Source organism: Agelaius phoeniceus, chromosome 19, assembly GCF_051311805.1.
Source record: "Agelaius phoeniceus isolate bAgePho1 chromosome 19, bAgePho1.hap1, whole genome shotgun sequence".
In the NCBI taxonomy this organism is placed as follows: Eukaryota; Metazoa; Chordata; class Aves; order Passeriformes; family Icteridae; genus Agelaius; species Agelaius phoeniceus.
This window is the reverse complement of record NC_135283.1, coordinates 12,838,933-12,860,848: the sequence shown is the minus strand read 5'-3', so window position 1 is coordinate 12,860,848 and position 21,916 is coordinate 12,838,933. Positions and strand designations below refer to the sequence as shown.

Here is a 21,916-nt window from a genome sequence, read left to right as displayed (position 1 = left end):
TGGAGCTCCCTTTAATGTGGGGCTGGAGCTCCCTTTAATGTGGGGCTGGAGCTCCCCTTAATGTGGGGCTGGAGCTCCCCTTAATGTGGGGCTGGAGCTCCCTTTAATGAGGGGCTGGAGCCCTGCTGCAGGAACACACAGCTCTGCTATGGGGCTGGAGCTCCCTTTAATGTGGGGCTGGAGCCTTGCTGCAGGAGCTCTGCTATGGGGCTGGAGCTCCCTTTAATGAGGGGCTGGAGCCTTGCTCCTGGAGCACCCAGCCTGGGCTCTGCTGTGGGGCTGGAGCTCCCCTTAATGTGGGGCTGGAGCTCCCTTTAATGAGGGGCTGGATCCTGCTGCAGGAGCACACAGCTCTGCTATGGGGCTGGAGCTCCCTTTAATGAGGGGCTGGATCCTGCTGCAGGGGCCCACAGCTCTGCACACCTGCAGCGTGGGGGACACTGCTCAGGTGAGGCAGAGCTCTCGTGTTGGAAGGAGAGGAAATGCAGGGGAGGCAGAACTCGGTGTTTCAGGTGATGTCCTATGGCAGGGCCAGGATTGCAGCTGTCATCTGGAGCCTGCTCTGGCCTCCCCTGCCCTGCAGTTTGTGCTGACAGAAATGCAAACCCCAGCCAGGGACCTGTGGGCAGCACAATTTAAAGCCTTCCTTTTAAAGGAATGTTCCTTGTACAGGGATCTGGGAGGAGACTCCCCTTCCCTGTCAGCTGGGCCTGTGACTGACAGCACCATCCAACTCTGCAAGACCAGATTTTAATTTCCTGAGTCTCCCAAGCCTTGAGAGATGAGGTGGATAAGCAGATGTGTGGTTTGTCTCTGTCACTGCCATGGAAGCAGGCAGGATTGTGCTCCAGCTCCAACTCTGCTGCTTTCCAAGGGATTGTTTGGCACCAGCAGGCTCTGCAGGAGCGTGACTGCAGTGGAACTGAGAGCTCACCTGGCACAGGAACCTGTGCTCCTGCCTGGAGCAAATCCGAGCTGGGACAGTGTAATTGTTGTTATAATTACAGCACATTAATTGCACAGTGCAATAAGATGGGTTGGTAACAGGTCTGAGCATCCTGAGAAGCCAAGCCCAGCTGATCCAGGGCAGGAAGGGAGGGAGTTTCAGACCCTCTCTGCTCTGTTTCAGACCCCAGGGAGAGAAACCATCAGGAACAGCAGCAGCACACACAGCCTGGCCAGCCTTGGTCCCTGTGAGAGTCACTCTGTGCCATCTCCTGTGCACAGGCCACTGCAGGCTGCCTTCATCCTGCCCTTGTGAGGGGCTGCCTGCTAAAGCACAGCCTGTGCCATGTCCCTGAGCCCCCTGTGGCACAGCAGCACCTCCAGCATCCAGCAGAAGGGATAATGGAATTAAGGAGCTGCCCCCCATCCTCTCCCCAGGCTCTGCAACGCCTCAGCCTGGGCTCAGGGTGTTGTGCAGAGCCACTGGGGAGCTGGGAATGGGAAATCCTGCCAGGCCCAGGGCTTTGTTTGGGGTGTTAATGGCAAACCAGAGCCTCTCCAGTCAGCCCCAGAGTGCTCTGGGGAATGTGCTGAGGGCAGAGTGTGGAGCTGGGGGTTCACCCTCACCCAGACAGCCTTTGCAGTCAGTTCCCTTTCCTGACAGAGTTTGGGGTCCCTTGGTTCCTCTGCAGGCTGCAGGGTGCCAGCTGTGTCACATCTGTGCCCCCTGCCAGCTCCAGCTGCTGTCCCAGCCCTGCTCCAGCCTCTGCTCTCTGCTCCTGCTGCAGTCCCAAAGAGCTGCCCCTGTTATTGCTGGGCTGCTTGATGGAATAGGCTGGTGCCAACTAGGGCAGGATGGCCAAAATCCTCTCTCCTGTGACCTGCCCTGAGATCTGAGCTCTGATATTCAGGGTGAGCCCACAGCAGCAGTGATCACATCCCCCTGCTTTCTTCTGGACCTTTCCTGCACCACCTCAGTGCCCCGTACCAGTCATCCAGAGTGTGAGATGTGAGCCAAGTCATTCAGTTATTCTTCAATATTAAACATGAAAAATCATCTAATTTCAATATGCAGCATGCAAACAGACTGAGGAGGGGATGGAATTGGGGAGGTAAATCAAGGAGTCTCTTTCCCTGAGATCCATGCTGAAGGATGTTCCTCAATTTAAACTGGGGATTAAACGTTGCATTCCAATATCTTACATCTCTTAAGGAGATTAAGAACTGCAAGTCTATCTGTTAATATTTCACACCAGGCTAGGTATAAGCCAGCAAAGCACCACCTCATTAGCGTTGTCAGACTCCATTTTAATGAGATTTTTATTAACGACCAACATGACCTTTTGCTCCCTCTTAAGTCTGGGATATTGATTTGCCAAGGAAAGCAAAGCCTCCTCCTGTGCTCCTGAGCCTGGGGAGCAGAGGGAGGCTGGGCTGGAGCTGTCCCTTGGCTCCTGCTGCAGCAACCAGCACCAGGAGCTGGGCAAGGCAGCTGGGACCCGCAGGGATTGCTCCAGCTGGGTGCCAGGCTGGCACAGATCCTGCACAGGGCATTGCAGGGTGCCAGGCTGTGTCACAGATCCTGCACAGGGGCATTGCTGGGTGCCAGGCTGTGTCAGAGATCCTGCACAGGGGCATTGCTGGGTGCCAGGCTGGCACAGATCCTGCACAGGGGCAGTGCAGGGTGCCAGGCTGTGTCAGAGATCCTGCACAGGGGCATTGCTGGGTGCCAGGCTGGCACAGATCCTGCACAGGGGCATTGCAGGGTGCCAGGCTGGCACAGATCCTGCACAGGGGCATTGCTGGGTGCCAGGCTGGCACAGATCCTGCACAGGGGCATTGCTGGGTGCCAGGCTGTGTCACAGATCCTGCACAGGGGCATTGTAGGGTGCCAGGCTGTGTCACAGATCCTGCACAGGGGCATTGCTGGGTGCCAGGCTGGCACAGATCCTGCACAGGGGCATTGCTGGGTGCCAGGCTGTGTCAGAGATCCTGCACAGGGGCATTGCTGGGTGCCAGGCTGTGTCACAGATCCTGCACAGGGGCATTGTAGGGTGCCAGGCTGTGTCAGAGATCCTGCACAGGGGCAGTGCAGGGTGCCAGGCTGTGTCACAGATCCTGCACAGGGGCAGTGCAGGGTGCCAGGCTGTGTCAGAGATCCTGCACAGGGGCAGTGCTGGGTGCCAGGCTGTGTCACAGATCCTGCACAGGGGCATTGCTGGGTGCCAGGCTGTGTCAGAGATCCTGCACAGGGGCATTGCTGGGTGCCAGGCTGTGTCAGAGATCCTGCACAGGGCATTGCAGGGTGCCAGGCTGTGTCAGAGATCCTGCACAGGGCATTGCAGGGTGCCAGGCTGTGTCAGAGATCCTGCACAGGGCAGTGCAGGGTGCCAGGCTGGCACAGATCCTGCACAGGGGCATTGCAGGGTGCCAGGCTGGCACAGATCCTGCACAGGGGCATTGCAGGGTGCCAGGCTGTGTCACAGATCCTGCACAGGGCAGTGCAGGGTGCCAGGCTGTGTCAGAGATCCTGCACAGGGCATTGCAGGGTGCCAGGCTGTGTCAGAGATCCTGCACAGGGGCAGTGCAGGGTGCCAGGCTGGCACAGATCCTGCACAGGGGCAGTGCAGGGTGCCAGGCTGTGTCAGAGATCCTGCACAGGGGCATTGCAGGGTGCCAGGCTGTGTCACAGATCCTGCACAGGGGCAGTGCTGGGTGCCAGGCTGTGTCACAGATCCTGCACAGGGCATTGCTGGGTGCCAGGCTGTGTCACAGATCCTGCACAGGGGCATTGCAGGGTGCCAGGCTGTGTCACAGATCCTGCACAGGGGCATTGCTGGGTGCCAGGCTGTGTCAGAGATCCTGCACAGGGCATTGCAGGGTGCCAGGCTGTGTCACAGATCCTGCACAGGGGCATTGCAGGGTGCCAGGCTGTGTCAGAGATCCTGCACAGGGGCAGTGCAGGGTGCCAGGCTGTGTCACAGATCCTGCACAGGGCATTGCAGGGTGCCAGGCTGTGTCAGAGATCCTGCACAGGGGCAGTGCAGGGTGCCAGGCTGGCACAGATCCTGCACAGGGGCAGTGCAGGGTGCCAGGCTGTGTCAGAGATCCTGCACAGGGGCATTGCAGGGTGCCAGGCTGTGTCACAGATCCTGCACAGGGGCAGTGCTGGGTGCCAGGCTGTGTCACAGATCCTGCACAGGGCATTGCAGGGTGCCAGGCTGTGTCAGAGATCCTGCACAGGGGCAGTGCAGGGTGCCAGGCTGTGTCAGAGATCCTGCACAGGGGCAGTGCAGGGTGCCAGGCTGTGTCAGAGATCCTGCACAGGGGCATTGCTGGGTGCCAGGCTGTGTCAGAGATCCTGCACAGGGCATTGCAGGGTGCCAGGCTGTGTCACAGATCCTGCACAGGGGCATTGCTGGGTGCCAGGCTGTGTCAGAGGCCCAAAAGAAGTAAAGAGAGAGAAGGCAAGAGTGTGGTAAAGAGGATGAGAGGAAGAGTAAAGGAGTAAAAGAGAGGATGGGAGGTTCCTGTTACAATACAATCAATCTTGTTCTGTGTTGAATATTCTAATTCCCACTAACCAATCTAGTACAAGATACAAGTCCTACAGCATTTCCATACAGCCTATAAGAATCATTACATTCCCATACTGTGTTACATTTTAAACCCTACAAACTCCTCTCTGGGCCCTTCTGCCAAGCTGGCAGGGTGTGCTCTGCCCCTTGGGCCTGTCTGCAAGCAGAGGGTGTTGTTCCATCAAAAGGGGATCAGCCACACCATTGTTTTGCAGTTGTTCAGTGACTGAGGGATCTCAAAGCTTGCTTTCATTTCCATCTCTCTCACAGTTTCCATATTCTCACAGTCTTTTGCCAGGCACTCATGCTGATCAGGCTTTCCTGTTTCCTGTGCCCCAGCAGTGACCCTCCCTCCCTGTGCTGTCCCTGCAGGTGCTGCTGAGCCAGGTGCACCGGCTGCGAGCGCTGGACCTGCTGGGGAGGTTCCTGGACCTGGGGCCCTGGGCTGTCAGTCTGGTGCGTGGGGGCTGCACTGGGCTCCATTCCCCCTCCCTGTGCTCTGCAGGGCCGTGGGTGCAGCTGCTGCCTGAGGGGAGGGAGCTGGGCAGCCCCAGCACGGCTCTGATGGGTGACCCAGTCCTGTGCTGGTGTGTGGGAAAGGGAGCGGTGCCACACGGGGTTGTGTTCATCACACCCAGCCCCTGCCCCTGCCCAGTGCAGCCAGGGGAGCTCCCAGGGAGCAGCTGAGTGTGAAATAATGCCAGGGACAAACCAGGAGGAAATACCATATCAAATAAATAGCCAAAAAAAGCACACGCATTTATTCTGTGTTCTTTCAGCTTACTGGCTGCATCATTTCCTTCTCCTCCTTTATCTGTTTGGTGTCTGGGTTTTACAAGCTCTTCTGAGCAGGCAGCAGCTGCATTCTGCAGTTTGGAAAGTGGCAGCACAGTGTGGAGCATAAATAAGAATTAAGCAGGAGCAGTTTAAAGCACTCCTGTAAATGGAGCTGTTTGATGATAAAAGTGATGAAGATGAAGCAGCAGCTGGTCCTGGAGCAGCTCAGTGATGGCACTTTGTAGTGCTTGGCTTTACCTCCTCCTGGAGAGACCTGGTAATTCCCAGTGGGAAGGCTGGAATTCCTGAGCTCTGTGATGTGTTTAGCTGGGAGAGCTGAGGGAGGTGAGCATAAAACAGCCCAGGCTGTGAGGAGAGGAGGCTGCTGCTGGATTAACTCGGGGTCTCCGTGGACCAGACGAGTCTGGGAATACCTGGTGCCATTCGAGATGAAAATAACAACAGACAAACACATGGGGATCCCCTCTTTACTGGGGAATTATTTCCTACCAGGTTTCCCAGCTGTGTCTGTAAAGATGCTGCACCCTGGGCCCTGCTGGGGGCTCAGCTGCCACGGGGGGTTTGGCTTTTACTGATTTGTTCCCTCCCTCCAGGCCCTCTCTGTTGGCATCTTCCCCTATGTGCTGAAGCTCCTGCAGAGCTCAGCTCGTGAGCTGAGGCCTCTCCTTGTGTTCATCTGGGCCAAGATCCTGGCAGTGGACAGTGTGAGTATTCCTGCCCCAGCCAGAGCCCTGCTTGCTGGGCTTGCAAATAAACAATGGAGCTGGTGAGTAGTTGCAGGGAAATTTGTAGAGTGGTGTCTCTGAGCCAGTGGTTTGTGGGTGCAATTAGTGGAGCACTGGACAAGTATTAGGAGAGGTGCTCACATCAATTCAGGCACAATTGGAAGTCCATGTAGAATGTCTGACCTGCTGTGGATGTTGGATCTTTCCTCTTTTGGGGTTGTTTTTGTATCTCTCCTGCACTTCAGTATGGAGCATAGCACTGAATTTGTGAAGGTTTTCCTGCTGTTGATCCAGCATCGTCAGGTTTAGTTTTACAACAATATTTTCATTAACATCCTAAGAGGATTTGGGAAAGCAAAGAAAATGAAAACTATTCATCTCAGGGCTCTTCTGGAGAAGCTCATTTGTGGTGCCTCAGCCCCAGGTGTGTGCCAGGGCTTACTCAGGTGTGGTTCCCATGTGCTGTCCTGCCCCTCACACCTTCCCTCCCATGCTCTGGCACTGCCTCACTTGTTTGTGGGCTGAGCTTTACAGCAAAACACACACAAAAACCCCTCTGAAGGGGTGGGTTTGGGTTTCTTTGTGCTGTTTCACTCACTCATTCCAGCAGCACATGCTGGGCGTGGGAGGGAGGAGGAGGAGGTGCTGAGGATGCTGCTGGGGGGGCACAGGCAGCAGCTCCCTGCAGACAGAATATTTGCTGTGAGTCTGAACTTGCACACCAAGCCTGCAGCCTGGCTGGGTCAGGCTGTGCTCTCACTGCCAGAGGAGCTGTTTATTCCCTCCAGAGGAGGAGGAGGTGTCAGTGCTGCTGGGCTCCCCTGGTTCCCAGCACGGAGGGGTTCAGGTGTGGCCCTGCTCCCTCCTGGGCAGCAGGGGCAGAGCAGCAGGGTGGCCTGGGCAGCTCCCTGTGCTGCTGTCCAGGGGCTGGTTTGGGTGAGGAACACACGGGGCTGACCCTGGCAGGCTCTGAGAGGAGCCTGGGCTGAGCAGGAGTTGGGGAAGCCTCTCCTGTAGCTGCAGCCTGGCAGCAGTCCAGGCCCTCTGCTCCTGGCTCTGCCAAAACCAGCAGCTTCCCTCTCCTCAGCACTAAAATATTCCCTTGCATCACTGCCTTGCCACCCCCCTCCCCTTTCAGCAGTTGGTTCCCTCCTTCCCCTTCTCCTCCTGATGAAAAATGCATGATCCTGTCCCGTGCCACGGGGAGCTGATGCCAAGTCAGGGTTTCCTCCCTTCCATTTTCACTCTCTGCACGTGGATCCTCTCGGAGTGACCCCAGAAGTGGAGCCTGAGCTGGTGTGTCAGCCCAGCTCCCCAGGGGCTGCTCTGCAGCCTGGGCTGGCTCTGCTGGAGACAGAAATTCCTGGGGAGCTTCATGGTGGCCCAGAGGTGGCTGCTCTGGCTCCTGCCCACACAGGAGCTCTCATTTCCTGCTGTTTGTGGCACTCTGGCAGTGGCAGAGGCTTCCCTGCCCTGCCCCTTGTCTGGTTGCAGCCCCCAGGAAGGGCTTGGCTTCTCAAAAGAAAACAAGGTGGGAGAGAAATGGTTGAGAAGTGAAAGGTTTGTACATTATTGGAGGAAGGAATGTGTGTGCTGTGTTCTCACTGTGGTTTTCTTGTCTCTCTCTCAGTCGTGCCAGGCTGACCTGGTGAAGGACAATGGGCACAAGTATTTCCTCTCAGTCCTGGCAGATCCCTACATGCCAGTAAGGACAAGTCACATTTATTCAGGCTCTTTAGCATTTCCTTGCCTTGTTTTAGCTGATGTTCTGCAGTTCTGCTGCCATGTGGGGTTGCTTCCCCTGCAGTGGCACCCAGAGCTGTGCTGGGCAGCCACTGCTGGGCTGTGGGCACAGGCACCACCCAGCCAAGGCTGAGCAATCTCCTCTGGGGTTCTGAAAGCAGGGTCCCTGCTGGAGCAGGGAACTGCCCCACAGCTCTGGCAATTCCCTCTGCAGCAGCTGGGTTCCCATCAGGGTGTTTGGGGTCTCCCCAGAGCTGGCTGGGAGCATGCTGGGGTGTAACAGGGCCAAGAAAGGGGAAGGAAAGCTGGGATTTTCTCCTTCTTTGCCATGGCACAGCCTGCTCTGGGGATGGGGCCCTGTTTGAGGGTGGGCTGTGGCTGTTCCTGCCCCCAGCTCACCTCAGTGTGTGCTGTTTTCAGGCTGAGCACAGGACCATGACAGCTTTCATCCTGGCTGTGATTGTCAACAACTACAACACGGGGCAGGTGAGTCCCAGCAGCCCTTCCCCTCATCCTCTGCCACCTCTCTCTGCCTCATGCCCTGGCTTTGGTACAAGGGTCCTGGCTTGCACTGAGCCCAAACCTGGACTTGGAAACTGAACTGGGATATTGGTTTTTGTTATTTCTGTGTGGATTAAGAGAGGAATTGGCCTGGAGATGTGACAGACGTTCTGCACCCAGCACCTGGCAGAGGGGGACAAGGACAGGGGTCCCTGCACAGCCACTGCACAGGAAGAGTTCTGGTCCTGTCCAGTGGGAGCCTGATGGCTGGGAATGGTCTGTGGATTGACCATAAACCCTGGGGCTCTCACAGGTGCAAGGAATGTTTCCAAAGAGGAAAACCCAAGCTTTATGCATTGCAGAAAGCATTTTAATGCTCAACTATCTAATCAACTCTAGCTGCCTTTCCCTTGGTGCTGCTGGTGTTCTGTAACAAAATCAGTCTGGAACCACTGAACGATTATTTTCTCTTGGCTTCCTGACTCCTTCAGAAATAGTCTCGTTGTGCGGGGATGAGGTGGGAAGCTGTCATCCCAAACAAAAGGCTCGGTTTGTGTTGCAGGAAGCCTGCCTGCAGGGGAACCTGATAGCGATCTGCCTGGAGCAGCTGAACGATCCCCACCCGCTCCTCAGGCAGTGGGTGGCCATTTGTCTGGGCAGGATCTGGCAGAACTTCGACTCAGCCAGGTGGTGTGGAGTGAGAGACAGCGCCCATGAGAAGCTCTACAGCCTCCTCTCGGACCCAATCCCAGAGGTAAAACTCCAGCTCCTCTGGTGAGCCCCACTGGAACTGGCAGGGCTGGAGTTCCTGCAGAGCAGGGCATTCTAGAGCTTTGGGGTCGTGTCTGGTTCACAGAAGGATCTTGCTGCTGTTTCTTCAAGGTGATGCAAATCAAACAAGCCCAAAAATCAACATGTATCGCCCTAGGAGAAGAGCTTCCAAAGAAATGCAGAGGGAGTTCATAGAGCCCCAAACCCCTGGGACCTGGGCACTGCAGTGCCACAGTTTTTGCTTCCTTGCATATCAGAAGCTGTTAAAAATGTGGTCCCAAAAGTCACTGTGTTTTGCAAAAATCCCTCTAGTCTTCAAGTAAGAAAACTCTTCTCCCCTGCTCGTTGTGAAAATGCATCCTTAATTGGCTGTGTTTTACCTTTGTGGCACTCCCAGGAGAGGAGGGATTGTGCAGGGCCTGGCAGTGACTGACAGAGCCCAACACACCCAGCACACCCTGGGAGAAGGGAGCTGAGATAAACAGCTCTGGTAACGTGCAGGGATTGGGGATGAGATCCCCTCCACATCCAGCCTCTGTCCTGCATCCTCCTCTTCTTGTCCCTGGCCCCATCCTCCCCACTTTCTGAGCAGTGTTTCTGCACAGGTGGGGTGGCTTTCCAAAGTTCTCCCTGGTTTTTCTCCATTTTCCCATCCTCTAAGCCCATAACTGAAGACTGTAGCCAGCGCTCCTGTGAAAGATCCACATCCCAACAGGGGCTGTGTGTACCTAATTAATATTCAAGGCAGCACCAACTGGAAGAGTCACCCATGGGAAGGTCACTGAGTATTCTGGGAAATTAACCATATCCTGCATCTGTGGATGCTTAAAACTGAGTTTGCTGAGGCTGCTGGGGCTGCTGCTCCCCAGGGGCCCCCCTGACCCAGCAGCTCAGGTGTGGTGGTGTTTGCAGGGGTCCCAGGATGAGGGAAGAGATGAGGATCTTGACTCCATGTTTCTGAAGGCTTTATTTATTATTTTATGATATATATTACATTAAAACTATACTAAAAGAATAGAAGAAAGGATTTCATCAGAAGGCTGGCTAAGAATAGAAAAAGAATGATAACAAGGGCTTGTGACTGACTGAGACAGTCTGGACAGCTGGGCTGTGATTGGCCATTAATTAGAAACAACCACATGAGACCGATCCCAGATCCACCTGCTGCATTCCACAGCAGCAGACAATCACTGTTTACATTTTATTCTTGAGGCTTCTCAGCTTCTCAAGAGAAAAAAATCTTAAAGAAAAGATTGTTCATGAAATGTGTCTGTGACACTCAGGTTTGCAGCACTGAGCCAGCAGCTCAGGTTTGCAGTGCTGCTGTGTGTGGGGATGGCTGAGACCCAGAGGGGACAGGCAGGGCTGTTCTTTGTGCCCCCAGGTTCGCTGTGCTGCAGTTTTTGCCCTGGGCACCTTCGTGGGGAACTCTGCGGAGCGCACGGACCACTCGACCACCATCGACCACAACGTGGCCATGATGCTGGCCCAGCTCATCAACGATGGCAGCCCCATGGTCCGCAAGGTGAGGCCACTTTTACACCTCTCCTTCAGCTGGGAGCTGTGCTGGGTTCTGCTCTGGGGCTGCCCCTGCTCCCTGAGCCACGGCCCGTGCAGGGAATGGGGGAGCTCTGGCCAGGGAAAAGCCCTCCCTGCCTTTAGAGCCTCTCAGGCTGCTCCAGTGGCTCTCCTGTGGTAGCAGCCCCCAGCCAGGTAATAATTATTGACTCCATGATCCAGAAGGCATGAAAGACACTTTATTGTTAGAAATCCACAGTTCTTATAAAAACAGTGGTGGAACTAAGACCTGGTTGGTCTCAAAGTGAAAATTTTTCACATGCTATTGGTGGCTATCAATAACACACTCTAGAGAACCATATCTATAAACAATGGTTGCAGAAAGAGATAATAAATGTTTGAGTTCTTTTCCTCTAAGTTTCTCACAGCTTCTACCCAGCTTCCCAGGATTTTTCTGGGAAAGTCTGTGCCTGCTCTCTGTGGCCAGAGAGCTGCTGCCACCCTCCCCAGCTTTGGGAGAGCTACAGTTTCTGAGGCACCATCATACATCAATAGTACATTAAATGGTTTTTGACATTCTGGATTGTTTTTGAGGGCTGTTCTGAAGTGTCCTAATGTTTGTGTTTACTTTACTGGAACATCAACACCCTGGCAGTTGTCAGCAGCATTGCAAAGATTCATTTCTGTTGTCTCGTTCCAGCATTTAATCAGTTTAATTCAGGAGAGAGCTGCGTGTCACACGGAATGCTCTGGGAGATTCATAAATCTCTCCTTGGGAGATCAGTCCCTGAGCACAGACAGCAGCCAAAGGCAGCTCTGTCTCCTGTCTGCTGTTCCCAGGGGCCAGGCAGGAGGTGCCTCGTGGAGGGGCTGGGCAGTGCCAGGAGGGTCCATCCATGCCCCAGGGGCTGAGAGCCCCCAGCCCTGGCACAGCCCTGGCTCTGAGGGAGCCACACACACCCCGGGGCTGGGCCAGGTCAGAGCTGCCTGTCAGACTGTCAGAACCAGCCACAGACCCCAGGATGCTTTGGGCTGGAAGGGACCCTAAAGCTCCTCTCGCTCCAAGCCCTGCTGTCCTAGGCAGGGACAGCTCCCTTAGGGCAGGCTGCTCCAAAGGGAGGGAGCCTGGCCAGGAAAGGCTGTGAGGAATCAGGTGTGAGACACAGTCCTCTGCCTTTCTGCAGCTCACCCCCTGAATTAAGGGAGAATTTCCACCCTGGATGGCCCCCCAGTAACACCAACAGTGCTGGTCAGTGTTTGCCCTCAGTCCCTTGTTGCTCTGTGTACCCATGGATGTTCCTTGTGCTCTTTCCCCAGGAGCTGGTGGTGGCCCTGAGTCACCTGGTGGTTCAGTACGAGAGCAATTTCTGCACCGTGGCCTTGCAGTTCATAGAGGAGGAGAAGAATTACCCTCTCCCTTCTCCAGCTGCTCCAGGTGGGGCTTGGCTTTGGCTGCCCAGGAGATGCAGGGACTGAAAGTACTTGGGAATGATTTAAGGAGTTCTCCCAACACAGGGAGCTTCTTGTGGGTGGGGGTTTATTAAAGAGCCCTGCTGTGACGTGGTGGGTGACAAGGAGGGGACATCTGGTGTCTGTTCAGCCCTGTGAGATGTTGCACTGGAAGAGTCCATCCTGCACTGAGTCCCCACCCCAGCCTTGGCTGCAGCTCACCAGGAGCCTCCTGCCCATTCAGAGAGATGCTGGCCAAGGCAGCACAGACTCCTTTTCTGTCTCCCCTCTGGAGCCACACGTGAACGTTCAGTGTCACAGTGACCTGCTGAGAGCTCCAGCACACCATGAGCCAGCCCTGCTGCTGGGAGGGCCAGACAAGGAGGGGAAGAACTCTGTGCTCTGAGCCTGTGGCCTCATCCCTTTTGTTGTGTCTGAGGCTTTATGTGAAGAGTGAAATGTCCTGGTGAAGTTGTCTCTGACCTCACCTTTCCTTTAGATGTAAACTGCAGTGGAAATCTTGAAGGATAACAGGAGGATCTTGGAGACCAGACTGTGTGCTGTCTCTGCACAGAGTGGTTTGGCCTCCCTGTCCTGTGAATAACTGAATCATATTGGAAAATGAGCTCCTCCCCATTTGCTGCAGGAGATAAACACTGCATGTTTACAGGGCTTTCTACAGGGCTTTTCCTGAGCCAAAAGAATCCTGAAGTGGGACACCCTGGAAGCACTGGCCCCCCCACCACAGTGCAGCCACTGCAGGGAAACAGAGCAGCTCCTCTGGGCCCATGGGACTTTAATATGATTTAAATCAGGCCTGAAATTTGGTGAGGAAACCAGAATTTTCATGGCTCCTTGTGATGAGCAAATCCAGGGCGGGTTTGATGAGCAGCAGCAGAGAGGAGCTGGCCAAGGCTGCCTCAGGCTGTCCTGACACAGGGGCTGGGCAGTGGCAGAGAGGAGTCAGCAGGGCCCCTGGGAGGCACTGGCAAGGCTGGGCTCACCTGGCCTTGTTGGATGTCCCAGACTGCCCTCCTGGACAGCAGAGATGGGATCCAGGCTGGATCCACGGCCATAGCGTGTCCCCTTTGAGCCTGACAGAGAATGCCCAACTCTGCTCAGTCAGGGATGTTTTAATGACTCATTTGCATCAGTCTGACAGACTGGTCAGAATCAGCCACAGAACCCCAGCCTGCTTTGGGCTGGAAGGGACCCTAAAGCTCCTCTTGTTCCAGGCCCTGCTGTCCTAGGCAGGGACACCTCCCATAGGGCAGGGAGCTCAGTGCCCATTTGCTGGGCACTGACCCAGGTTTGGGGCTGGGTTTGGTGCCAGCCATGGCCTTGCAGGGTCCTGGTTCCTGGAATTTCAGTCTTGGAGTGTTAGGAAATTTCTCTCCATCTTGAGCTAGGACTGGAGTTTTCCCATTTCCACTGGTGTGTGCTTGATGGCTGGTGTGTGTCTCACCAGGAAAGTTGGAAATTTCCAGGTTGCTTACCCCAGCCAGGGGCAGTGGCCACGTACAGAGGCCATTTCCCCAGGGTCTGGGTGTCACTTAGCCATGGCACTGGGGGCTCTGGGGGCACGCTCAGCATCACTGCTGCTCTTGCCTTGCAGAGGGCGGGAGCCTGACCCCGGTGCGGGACGGGCCCTGCACGCCGCGGCTGCGCTCCGTCAGCTCCTACGGCAACATCCGCGCCGTCACCAGCGCCAGGAGCCTCAACAAGAGCCTGCAGAACCTCAGCCTCAACGAGGAGAGTAAGGCACCTGCCCTGGGCCAGCCAGGGCACCTCCCCTGGGCCAGCCAGGGCACCTTCTCTGTGCCCCCTGTGCCAGCCAGGGAACCTTCTCTGTGCCCCCTGTGCCAGCCAGGGCACCTGCCCTGTGCCCCCTGTGCCAGCCAAGGCACCTCCTCTGTGCCCCCTGTGCCAGCCAGGGCACCTCCTCTGCCCCATGTGCCTCCCCTGCCCCCTGTGCCAGCCAGGGCACCTCCTCTGTGCCCCCTGTGCCTCCCCTGCCCCTATGCACAGCCCAGGCTGCAGCTGGCGCTTCATCCCAAATTGTCCAGCTCCCAGGGCTTGGATGAGGAGCCCCCTCATAATTAGTTGCAATTTTCTGGTCATTAGCATTGATTTTTCTGAGTGTTTGGGGACTAAAAAATGTGCCTTCCAGCTTCCAAGCATAAGTGGATTTTTAACTCAATGTTTTTCCCGTTCTGTGTTTAATCCTTCAGTATGAAAAAGGGGAATTGTGGCTTTGCCCCCTGGGTAAGGGGTTTCCTTCCCTGAGCGTGGCAGGATTTAGAAAAGGGCTGTTTTGTCTGGGTGAAGATGGTTCTCTTGCCAGTCCTGGTTGCAGCATCTGCTGTTGTGTCCTGGCAGCTGGGAGCTCTGTGGCCTTTTCCCCTGGGAACCTGAGCACGAGCAGCAGTGCCAGCAGCACGCTGGGCAGCCCTGAGAACGAGGAGTACATCCTGTCCTTCGAGACCATCGACAAGATGAGAAGAGTCAGCTCCTACTCCTCCCTCAACTCCCTCATCGGTGAGCACAGCCCCCCTGCCCTGCCCTGGGGCTCCAGCACATTCCCCTCCTTGCCCTGTGTGCCTGGGTCACCCCAGCAGAGGGGTGGCAGTGGGAGCTCTTGGCTCCAGGTCTAAGCTGCACTGAAATCCTGTCAGGAATTCAGGCACAAAGAATGTGGGGGCCACAACAGCTTGGCTGTAAAGTACCTGTAGCTTTTCAAACAGTCTGAGCCATTCTGGCACGGCATCACAGGCACCATGCAGAAGGACCTGGCTTCTGGAATGGCCTCCTTCCAGGGAAAGCAGCATGCATGGGGAAATGCTGGGGAAGTCTCTGTGTTTCCTCTGTAATCAGTAAATGGGCCCATATTTTCACAAATCAGTGCAAAGAGAGTAACTCAGGGAGAAATCACCTTTGCCTTGACCAAAGAAACATTTTCTCTGCTCTGTTTTTTAGGAGAATTAATGGTGATTTGGCTCTCCCCAGCTGAAAGATTCAGGGATTGTAATTACTGAGCCCCTGTGGCAGTTTAAAATCATGAGTTCATTAGGAACTTGATCAGTTAATTTGCTTTTGATTATCAGTAATGACATTGGATCTTCTGAAGCATGGCAGGGATGTTAGGAAATTTCTCTCCATCCTGAGCTAGGACTGGAGTTTTCCCATTTCCACTGGTGTGTGCTTGATGGCTGGTGTGTGTCTCACCAGAGCTGTGCAGCACAGCTGGAAAAGGCTCTGGAGAGGAGCTGGAGGTGGTGAGGGGAACTTTGGAAAGAGAGAGCAGCTCTCCAAGGCCTCCTTCATTCCTGATCCATCAAAGAGCTCAGACCCAGCTGGAGCTTAGAGAAGTGTTTAAAATTCATGACTCGCACAGAATCCCATTACCTTCCCGTTTGCCCGCTGCAAGCCAGGCTTTTCTCACTCCTTCTGAAGCATCACCATCCTCCAGCCCTGTCTCCTGCTCCCCAGGAGAGGTGCCAGCAGCCCCAGGCACCCCCAGAGCTCTGCAGCCCAGGCTGACCCTGCTCCTGGGGCCTTGGGCTGCGGTGCAGGGGAGCAGAGCCCTGTGCCTGGAGGAGTGCATGCTCTGCTCTTGTCTTCTGAGACAGGAGATGGGGCTCTGGCTCTGCAGCAAGGCATCTGAGATGGCCACAGCAATGGAAAAGGTGCTTGGGGCACGTGGGGAGACTCCAAGTGGAGCAGAAATCTGGTCTGCAAGAGGGATGGGAGGAATTCTCAGCCCCAGTTTGTGTTCTGTGCTCTGCATTCCTGTCCTAAGGTGATTCGCTGATCACAGAATTCCAGAATGGTTTAGGTTGGGAGGGACCCTAAAGCCCATCCAGTGCCACCCCTGCCATGGGCAGGGACACCTTCCACCATGTTCCAAGCCCTGTCCAAGCTGGCCCTGGGCCCTTCCAGGGATCCAGGGCAGACACAACCTGCTGAAGCTCAGCTCTTTGCTGCTCTCTGGCAGCTTTAGGAACTTGGCACAGGAGTGGTTGTTCTGGATCAGTCTCTACACTGGCACTGAGGCACACACAATGGACTTCTTCCCAAAAACTTGAGGAGAACCTCTCCATTCCTCCTTGTCCCATTTTACAAGCAGTTCCTTAGCTAGCTGTGGGCCAAATGTGCCCATTATGGCTCCCCAATTGCCACCACACACGCTCTGAGCCGAGCTCTGTGTTCTCTGGCAGCTGCTCCTTGGCCAGACAGGCCAGCACCAGGAGAGACATTTATTTCTGGCCCACTTTTCCAGCTGGCAAGAGGCAGTTTGTGGTTAGTCAACAAAGACATCATTTTGGAAGGGAAGCTGAGCCTTGCTGCTTTTCCATGCAGCCACTCATTAATCTTGGTGTCCTGGAAATGTTCAGTTTTAAGATAGGAAAAGGGATGGAATTAAGATGGGGGTTTGCATACCTCGAGGCTGATTATTCATATCCAAACTGCACCATGAAAGCCTTTGTCCCACAGAGAGCTTGGCTGGAAAGATTATCTTAAGGAGTGATCAAAGAAGGAGGAAAATAAATCTCGGAGCCATGAAATGCTGGGGAATTGTTGTCTCCTCCAGCAGGAGAGGCTGGGGGTGGAGAGCTGTTTGCCACTTGCCAGGATGTGCCTCAGAGTGCCAGTGAGGGCGGAGGTTGCTGCGGTGAGGATGAGGATGAGGATGAGGAGAGCAGGGGTGGAGGTGGACACTGAGGTGCAGGAAACAGAGAGAGTTGGGGCAGGGGAGCCTCCTACTCTGGGCTAATGCACCGAGATAATGAGGAGGAGCTGGTCAGCCAGCAGTGTGTGCAGCTGGGAACAGGCACAGCAGCAAAGCCCAGGGATCTGGGTGGGCTTTGGGAATGGGAACTTGCTGCAGGGGCTGCTCAGAGGGGGCTGTGTCCCTGCTGGTGCTGCCAGGGGCGCCTGCCCTGAGGAATTCCTTCTGCTGAGCTGCTCCTGTGGAGCACGGGGAGCTGCAGCTCTGCTCAGGGTGAGCTCAGGGGGGCTCAGGGGCTGGGCTGTGCCTGCAGGGAGCAGAGCTTGGGCACCTGGGGGCATCTGGGGTGTCCCCTTCACCCGGGGTACCTCCTGGCAGGAGGAGGGTTCATGGCAGGCACATTGAGCTGCTGTGGGGATTTGGGGTGTCCCCTTCACCCAGGGTCCCTCCTGGCAGGAGGAGGGTTCATGGCAGGCACACTGAGCTGCTGTGGGGATTTGGGGTGTCCCCTTCACCCAGGGTCCCTCTGTGTCACTCCTGGCAGGAGGAGGGTTCATGGCAGGCACACTGAGCTGCTGTGGGGATTTGGGGTGTCCCCTTCACCCAGGGTCCCTCCTCCAGGAGGAGGGTTCATGGCAGGCACACTGAGCTGCTGTGGGGATTTGGGGTGTCCCCTTCACCCAGGGTCCCTCTGTGTCACTCCTGGCAGGAGGAGGGTTCATGGCAGGCACATTGAGCAGCTGTGGGGATTTGGGGTGTCCCCTTCACCCAGGGTCACTCCTCCAGGAGGAGGGTTCATGGCAGGCACACTGAGCAGCTGTGGGGATTTGGGGTGTCCCCTTCACCCAGGGTCACTCCTGGCAGGAGGAGGGTTCATGGCAGGCACACTGAGCTGCTGTGGTTGGCACTGAGGGGAAGCAGCTGCCCAGATCCTCAGGGCTGTTCAGCCTGGGCTATTTCAGCTGCATTTCCCTGCACAGCACTGTCTGTGTGCTGTGTGAGGGTTCCATTCCTGTCCCTCCCCAGGAGCTGGCCTGGGGCCAGGGGAGCAGCCTTGGTCTGGCTTTGCTGCTGTGCTGGTGGGAGGTGGAGCTGCCCCATCTCTGGGGCTTCAAAACACTGCAGTGATTTTTACAGGGGGTTGGAAAGAAACCCTGTCCCAGGCTGGCAAACCAAAGGGAATAAATAAAGCCACCAGCAGTGGGGTTTGCATGCACTGTGCTCTCCCTGGAGCTGCTGGAGCCCAGCCTGTCCTCAGGGCTCACAGGTGAACTGACCCCCATGTGTGCAGGGAAAATCCAACTCAGGCAATCCATTTTTGCCATTCTTAGCAGGGAGGGATGGTTCTGTAAGCACGAGTCCACCCTGCAAGGGGCACTGAACTGGCTGGGAGTCAGTGATAATTACAGAGCTCTCTGCTTCCATCAGTGCCCACCCTGCTCAGCTCCTGGTTTGCATCTCAGGGACAGTTTGGGCACTGGAGCCCTGAAGGTGAAATGGAGCTGCTGTTCCTCCTGCCACCTCTGCTGCTCCCTTTCCCAGGGACTGGAGCCCAGGATCTGGCAGGGAGCAGTGTCAGAAGTGTCACTCCTGCTCTGACAGTGGGGCGGTGGCAGCTGAAAGAGCAGCTCTGGAAGCAGCAGCCCCGAGCCCCAGGTGCCTTTGGAGAAATTCCCTGTGTTCTCCTCAAAGGCTGCCAGGTGAAGGGGGAATTGCACTGGCACAGTTCTGCTTAAAGTTTGGTTTTTCCCTGACACTTAATGTATAAAAAATGCCGATGGGTTTCTTGCTCTGTGATTGAGGTGGTTACCAGAGCCCCTGGGAAATCAGCTGGGTACCCCCCTCACTCTTCCTCCTCTCCCTTTCCTTTTACTCTCTTTCAAGGGCTTTAAAGAATTGAAGGCATCCAGATTTCCCACTGGCCCTTATGTAACAGGCTGGAGTGTGGGAGGCAGAGCTCTGGGCACAGCTCTGGGCACACCTCAGACATTACCTGGCTGCTGCTTCACGAGCTGAGCCTTTTTTCCTCCCACACCTTGTAGCACTTTGCCTCTCTCCCTTCTTGTTCTTTATCCTTCCCCCTCCAGTTTTTCTTTCCTTGGTAATAGAAGCTTCCAGGATTTAACATTGTTATATATTTACAGCCTTTGCAATTTTATTATATTATATAAATATTATACAATATTACCTAAATATACATTTATGGCCTTTACAATTTACAGCCTTATGACAATTTACATTGTTAGAGGTTTTACAGCCTTGCCAGTGCCTGAAGGGGCTCCAGGAGAACTGGGCAGGGGATTTACACAGGGGCCTGGAGTGCCAGGACAAGGGGGAATGGCTTCCCACGGCCAGAGGGAAGGGTTACCTGGCACACTGGGGAGAAATCCTTCCCTGTGAGGGTGCCCAGAGAAGCTGTGGGTGCCCCTGGATCCCTGGCAGTGTCCAAGGCCAGGCTGGAATAACCTGGGATGGTGGAAGGTGTGAAACAGGCTTTAGGGTCCCCCCAGCCCAAGCTCTGTGGGATTCTCTGGTTTGTCCCTGGGAAGGTTGGGATCACTGCAGGCTCTGCATGGGACACCTCCAGCACACAAACAGCACGGTCCAGGTGCTCCCTTGTGAGATTCCCAGGTGCAAATTTCAGCAGACATCACTTGGAACGTCCTTTGGATGCCAGGTGGGACAGAGACCCTCTGCAGGGGGGTGAGAGGGAGGAGCTGGGTCATGGAGGCTGCCTTGGCCCTTGGCAGTGATCTGTCCCACTCTGGGCACTTGGGGCAGAGGAAGGTTCTCCTTTCAGCCCAAGGGCAGCCTGCAGCCTCCCAGAGCTCAGACCTGCTCTGCCCCAGCCTGTGTGCTGCTCTGGGGACCAGGTGTAGCTCTGCCAGGTGAGGAGCTGCCTGGTGACCAAGGGGCCCTTTCCTCCCCACTTTATATTTAGATGCCTCCAGAAGCACAGGAGGAAAAGCAGTAACAGCTTGATCTGTCATTTAGCACTGATTGTGACTCATCTGAAATCTCTATTTTAGCTCTTTTTTGTTGTTAGTGCAACCACTTTAACATTGTCCAAATGGCTGCACTCCCAGCCGGGGCGTTGCACGATCAGGCACCGGCAGGGCTCGGAGGCAGAACAACAAATTCTCCCCCAAAAGCAGCAAAATAAAATGTTCACAGGATTTTGTCAGTTGTTGCAAATGCTTATTAATTTGATTTGTACTTTGAATCTGTCAGTCCCTTCTGCCGAAATACCGAACAGCTGATGTGCTCATTAAATAACAAATTGGAGGAATTGATACAAATGTCAATAGGAAAGACTGAGCTGGACTCGCTGCTTCCTGAGGGCTCAACTCCTAAAGCTTTGCTTTAAACATTTAGAAAACTTGTAGAGTGTGCAAACCCCTGGACAATTCAATAAAAATAACCACAACAGTATAGGGCAGTAACTGTGGGTTTACCCCATTCAGTATTTCAGACATTATCCACTTGGCCTTTCCAGGTGATTTGCTTCAGGAGCCTGGAAAAGCAGGAGTTTGACTGGAGATGATTTAGGGAGTCTTTAATTTATTTTGCTTCCTCCCACTTTGATTTCACAAGCCCTTGCAGAGTTCACAGCCAGGCAAAAGGGAGGCAAAATGCCCGTGTGGGATGTTTTTGAGCTCCTCTCTTGATGTTCCCTGAGATGCCATCAGGTTGTTCGGAGTTCTAATGAATTTTCTCACATCAGATCAAAGAATTGGAGTTGATGGATTGTCATGTGCTGCAGGGCTTTGGGGTTTGTTGTGGTTTTTGTTTTTCTAGGTGTGAGTTTCAACAGTGTTTATACCCAAATTTGGAGGGTGCTGCTTCACCTGGCTGCTGACCCCTACCCCGATGTGTCTGACCTGGCCATGAAGGTTCTCAACAGCATTGCCTACAAGGTAAGTGCCTGGCCCTGCTCACCTGTGCCTGCCAGCTGTTTGGATGTGGATTTTCTCATGCTTAGGCAAGGCTTAGGCAGACTGACCTGGATGGGTCCGTTGGAGGGCTCTGCCTTTTGCAGGAGGAGCTTTTAATGCTTCACGGTGATAAACTCTGCTCTGAACTCTGACCAGGTAAAATGAATACATGGGGGAGGGCCCGGGCTTGGTTTAGGGTATAAACGAGGTCTAGATCAGTCCCTGGGATAAACCTTAAGTATCCTTCATTAAATTATCCCTTTGCAAACTGATTTAGATAATGCAAGTGGGACTGGCCTGCAGACTGAAGCCACAACGGCTCTCCAACCCAGGTGAACTAGTACATGTGAGTCAGCATGCAGACCCCTGCCACTCCTCACCCCAGCCCAGGCTGGGTGCCTAAACCTCCATCCTCATCCCATCTCATCCTGGGGGTGACAAGATGTCCCTGGAGGGGCCACCCTGGGGCAGCAGCTGCTCCCTGCCTGGGCCAGGCCACCCCAGGACATCTTCTCACCCTGTGCGTCCCCTGGCTGGGCACAGAAAGCTCTGGGTGACCCTTTCTGGCCTCTCAAACATCCAGACCATGAGCCATTGCAATGGGAACTCTCTTACTGGGCCTTTCCAGGGAATAACCCCAGATCCTCAGCCCGGGGCTGTGGAGCTGGAGCTGCAGTAAGAGATGCCAGCATTGTGCACTGCCATCTTAACGCCTCAGAGATCTCTGCTTGGAAATCACTGTTTCTCTCGAGACAATAGTTACTGACTTGAACTCTGGTTTGTTCAAAGTGCACGTGCCAGTGAGTGGTAAGGGCTGGGTTTGGGACAGAGGATTCTCTTGGCAGTGGGGGCAGCAAGCTCAGCCCTTCCCTGGAGAGACAGGGGTACAGCAAATGACAGGCTGGAGATGCCAAACGAGGGCAAGAAGGAAAGGAAAAGGTGGAAGATTTCCCTCTCTCTGCTCTAGATGCATGAAACCATTTCAGTTCTGTGTTTGGAAGGCTCTTTGCAAAATGAGATGTTGCTCCTACTGTTAAAAGGGACGTAAAGGGGAAGCAGATCTGCTTTTCCTGACTGAAATGTGTTCTCAGGAGTTGCTCCCTGGCCAGGGGAGAGGTGGATCAGTACCAGCATTGGTGTCCACGCTGCTGTGCCAGCAGGAGCAGTGATCATTCTGCTGTCACATCCCTAGGAGTGCTGATGGGGGGTTCTGTGCTGTCTCTC

General features: G+C 54.8%; 1 protein-coding gene across 4 annotated transcripts in view; it reads left to right on the top strand.

The window, feature by feature from the left end:
- The window catches only part of RPTOR (regulatory associated protein of MTOR complex 1), a 113,741-nt gene that overhangs the window by 54,805 nt on the left and 37,020 nt on the right, over window positions 1–21,916 (top strand). For 2 of the 4 annotated variants that reach the window (XM_077188156.1, XM_077188155.1), the window contains exons 12-22: window positions 4,896–4,979; window positions 5,915–6,025; window positions 7,677–7,751; window positions 8,210–8,275; window positions 8,853–9,044; window positions 10,446–10,586; window positions 11,897–12,014; window positions 13,644–13,784; window positions 14,408–14,566; window positions 20,556–20,674; window positions 20,970–21,038. In XM_077188156.1, coding sequence (XP_077044271.1) covers window positions 4,896–4,979; window positions 5,915–6,025; window positions 7,677–7,751; window positions 8,210–8,275; window positions 8,853–9,044; window positions 10,446–10,586; window positions 11,897–12,014; window positions 13,644–13,784; window positions 14,408–14,566; window positions 20,556–20,674; window positions 20,970–21,038 — 1,275 coding nt within the window. The remainder of the gene's footprint in view (window positions 1–4,895; window positions 4,980–5,914; window positions 6,026–7,676; window positions 7,752–8,209; window positions 8,276–8,852; window positions 9,045–10,445; window positions 10,587–11,896; window positions 12,015–13,643; window positions 13,785–14,407; window positions 14,567–20,555; window positions 20,675–20,969; window positions 21,039–21,916) is intronic. The other 2 variants (XM_077188157.1, XM_054645004.2) reach the window with 1 other exon arrangement.